Source organism: Rhincodon typus, unplaced genomic scaffold, assembly GCF_021869965.1.
Source record: "Rhincodon typus isolate 14 unplaced genomic scaffold, sRhiTyp1.1 hic_rhity00000197, whole genome shotgun sequence".
NCBI lineage: Eukaryota > Metazoa > Chordata > Chondrichthyes > Orectolobiformes > Rhincodontidae > Rhincodon > Rhincodon typus.
The window spans coordinates 99,757-104,000 of record NW_025965835.1 but is presented as its reverse complement, the minus strand read 5'-3'; the positions used below and the strand labels follow the sequence as shown (position 1 = coordinate 104,000).

Sequence of the window (4,244 nt, the reverse complement as noted above, 5' to 3'; positions counted from 1 at the left end):
TATTTGAGACTAGAGAGTCCATTCATTGTCTGATGACAGCTGAGAAGAAGCTGTTCCTGAACCTGCTCATGCGTGTGTTCAGGCTTCAGTATCTTCTGCCTGATGGAAGAGGTTGTAGGACGTCATTACCAGGGTGTGATGGGTCTTTGATGATGTGGGGGGCCTTCCTGCGGCAGCAAACCATGTAAATGGAGTCCACGGGTGGAAGGTTGGCTTCCGTAATGGTCTGGGCTGTAGTTTCTTCTTCTGCAATTTCTTCTTCCTTCTCCAGTTTCCTACGGTCTTGGGCAGAGCAGTTGCCATACCAGGCTGTTATGCACCTGGACAGTGTGCTTTGAATGGTGCATCTGTAGAAGTTGGTGAGGGACCTTTTGAACATTCCAAATTTCCTGAGCCACCCGAGGAAGAAGAGGCGTTGTTGTGCCTTCTTGACTGTTGCATTTACGTGGGAAGTCCAGGACAGGTAGTCGGTTATCGTCACTCCAAGGAACTTGATGCTCTCCACCCTCTCAACCTCAATTCCGTTGATGTAGATGGGGGTGTGTTCTCCTTTCTTTCTGAAGTTGATATTAGTTCTTTAGTTTCGCCGACGTTGGGAGACGGATTGTTTTCATTGCATCAACAACACCAAGCCCACTATCTCCCTTGTGTTTTGACTTGTGGTTGTTAGATATCCGTCCCACTGTGGTGGTGTCGTCAATGAACTTGTAGATGGCATTCGTTGGAATTTGGCAACACAGTCGTAGGTGTACAGGAGTACAGTAGGGAGCTGAGGACGCATCTTTGGCAAGCTCCAGTGTTGAGTGTTATTGTGGAGGTGCAGTTACCTATCCTCACTGATTGCGGTCTTTGGGTCAGAAAGCTGAGGATCTAGTTGCAGAGGGCGGAGCGGAGACCAATGTCACTGAGTTTTGAGATCAGTCTGGAGGGGATAATGGAGTTGAAGGCAGAGCTGTAGTCAGCTAGCAGGAGTCTGACACAGGTGTCTTGTTGTCCAGATGTTCCAGAGATGAGTGCAGGGCTAGGGATATGGCATTGACTATGGACCTATTATGTCGGTAAGCAAACTGTAGGGGATCGAGGCAGACTGGAAGACTGGAGCTGATGTGGGCCATGACCAGTCTCTTAATACACTTCATGATTATTGAGGTCAGAGCCATTGGGTGGTTATCATTAAGACACACTGCATGTGTTTTCTTGGGTACTGGGATGATGGTGGTCTTCTTGAAGCAGGTAGGGACTTCGGCTCAGAGTGGATTCTACACTCTGTATCATGGTTTACTTTGTATCTACATCACAGTCTCAGTGATCTGAAGCAGCCTCACACCGTCTCCATCTGTCTCCGAATGGCATTCTGACTGTTCATGCTTTGTGTTGTGAGGTTGGAATGTTAACTCACCCATTGGACCCTGGGCCTAACACTTTCACAGATTACAATAACCAGAATATTGTCAGAATATTGTACAGTGTCCTACAGAGCTATGCAACATGTCCACAGCAAGATGCAATCAGTCAATTTCTGCTTATTGGCCTGAATGACAAGATTGTACCAATGTTGTGTTACCTTGGAAGGAGGATAAGTTTGTGGAGGGGAGACCTGGAGGGGAGAAGATGTGACGAGACAATTGGACAAGTCGCATCAAGATTAGATTTTCATGTCCTGTAATATGATGGGACTGCCAAGGAGATGAGGAGTTTCACATTCTGTAGGCCTGGGATGTTAATGAGCTGGAGAAGAGAGGATTGAGAGGTGTGGATGTGGACAGGAGGATGAGTGGGTCAGAACAAGCATTGGGAGCTGTGATTAGGTGAGAGAAGAGACTCCAGGAAGTTCCAACTGAATGCCAGTAAAAGATAAAGTGTGGTGGAAAGGTTGCAAAGGACAGGGTGAGAAAGTGTTCAGTGTATTACAGAGTAGGTGCAATGGCCCATTAAACAGCGACAGAGTGGATGCTGGAGTTGATGAGGTCATGAGAAATACTGTGCCTTGTTACTGTATTGCTGGTTTAACCCTATTATAGAGCAGTGATTAATCCATCCTATTTCGGTTTTTGTCATTTCTCCTCTGGGCAGGTGAATACTGGATTGACCCAAACCAAGGCTGCTCCAGAGACTCGTTCAAGGTTTTCTGTAACTTCACATCTGGAGGAGAAACTTGCATCTTCCCAGACAAGAAATCAGAAGGAGTAAGTCTTTCTCTGATCTCTCCTCAGTTTACAAAAGGAAACACCATTCGTTCCAAACAAATTTCATTCATTGCAACTTTGTCAGAAATTTTAGCAAGCAGATTTCCAGAAGGTAGGTTTTGAGATCATGCCCAATGGACCCAGTGGGTGGGATACAGCCAATGCTGACTGAATTTCAAAATCCAGTCAAATCAGCAGATTTCACAACCACACAACCTCACGCTCACAGTCTCCTATCACCCATGGTTACGAGCAATCTAACTACATGTTTCTAAATCTTCAGAGAGATGGATTAGCATTGTATTATTCTGATGTTTTTCACTCTCTGCACACTGACAGTGAGCATCTCTGTGTGTATCTACCTGCTCACCCATTCATCAGAGAAATTATACTCTGGTCACAACTCTGTAAGTATCTGCTGAGCTGACTCCTCTGTCTTAACTCTCGAGGCTGTTGAATGATTTTTCTCACAGAGTGACAACATGAACCCTTCTTGATTCTAATGGCTGAAACTTTTTCAAATAAAAAAACCCCGAAACTTCCAATCCCAAATTATCCTAACTTTGAAAAGATCATAAACTACCAAAACCATTTCTTGCAGTAACGGGCTTCTTCTGAACAGTATATAACAAAATCCTGCTCAAATGCAACTAAAACTTGCCTGTAAACTCAAATTTTAATTCTTTGCAAATGAGTTCTGATCTCGCTGCTCCAAAGTCCAAACAAAAGGTGAATGATTTAATGTGTCTGTGCCGCTTGTCATCAACACAAACATCAAAACATTGTATTCTATTAACACTCGAGTGATTCTCCCACGCCCTTGATTCCAGTCAAATGTCTCCTTGCCACTTTCATCACAATCGCTGATTGTTCCCATGGCTGCCAACCCGGCCACACATACAACAGACATTGGTTATGACTCAGTGGCAGCATTCTCACCTCGAAGTCAGAGATTTCTCAACTTGAATCAAACTTCAGATGTTTGAGCCACTTATTCAAGTCTAACAGGTTCGGTACAGCACTGAGGGAGTGCTGCACTGTCAGAGCTGATGTCTGGCAGAGGAAACATTAAGACGTCTCAGGGAAATGATTTGCAGACATTTATAAAGAAGAGGATAGCCAATGCTAATTGATGATTACAACATCTCTGAGACTGAAATCTTGCCGTGTACACATGGCAGTTGATTTCCTAATTTTTTTATAGTTCTTGGTATGTGGCTACACACACAGCATGCCAAGGTCAGCTGGGAGGATTCAAATAACTCAAGACATTACCCAAACATACTGGCTGGTTGTTTCATGCAAAACAAACACGTACCTCAGTGAGTGTCAGTGGTGTGGGACTGTGCCCCAGTGAGAGTCAGTGTGTGTGGGAGCCATACACCAGTGAGAGTCAGTGTGTATGGGTCTATACCCCAGTGAGAGCCCATGTGTGTGGGAGCCGTACCCCACTGAGAGTCAGTGTGTGTGGGACTGTACCCCACTGAGAGTCAGTGTGTGTGGGACTGTACCTCAGTGAGAGTCAGTGTGTGTGGGACTGTACCCCAGTGAGAGTCAGTGTGTGTGGGACTGTACGCCAGTGAGAGTCAGTATGTGTGGGACTGTACCCCAGTGAAAGTCAGTGTGTATGGGACTGTACCCCAGTGAGGGTCAGTGTGTGTAAGAGCCGTACCCCAGTGAGAGTCAGTGTGTGTGGGACTGTACCCCAGTGACCGTCAGTGTGTGTGAGAGCCATACCCCAGTGAGAGTCAGTGTGTGTGAGAGCTGTGCACCAGTGAGGGTCAGTGCGTGTGGGACTGTACCCCAGTGAGAGTCAGTGCGTGTGGGAGCTGTACCCCAGTGAGAGTCAGTGTGTGTGGGATACCATACCCCAGTGAGAGTCAGTGTGTGTGGGACTGTACCCCAGTGAGGGTCTGTGTGTGTAAGAGCCATACCCCAGTGAGAGTCAGTATGTGTGAGAGCTGTACCCCAGTGAGAGTCAGTGTGCGTGTGAGCCGAACCCCAGTGAGAGTCAGTGTGTGTGGGACTGTGCCCCAGTGAGGGTCAGTGTGTGTGGGA

At 46.5% G+C, this 4,244-nt stretch overlaps 1 protein-coding gene across 1 annotated transcript in view; it reads left to right on the top strand.

Moving 5' to 3' along the window:
- Window positions 1–521: 521 nt before the first annotated feature.
- LOC109926072 (collagen alpha-1(V) chain-like) overlaps window positions 522–4,244 on the top strand; it is a gene marked incomplete at its 5' end in the record, with an annotated part of 102,582 nt that continues 98,859 nt past the window's right edge. The window contains 2 exons of the mRNA XM_048621237.1: window positions 522–539; window positions 2,074–2,186. Of these exons, the coding sequence (XP_048477194.1) occupies window positions 522–539; window positions 2,074–2,186 (131 nt within the window). The remainder of the gene's footprint in view (window positions 540–2,073; window positions 2,187–4,244) is intronic.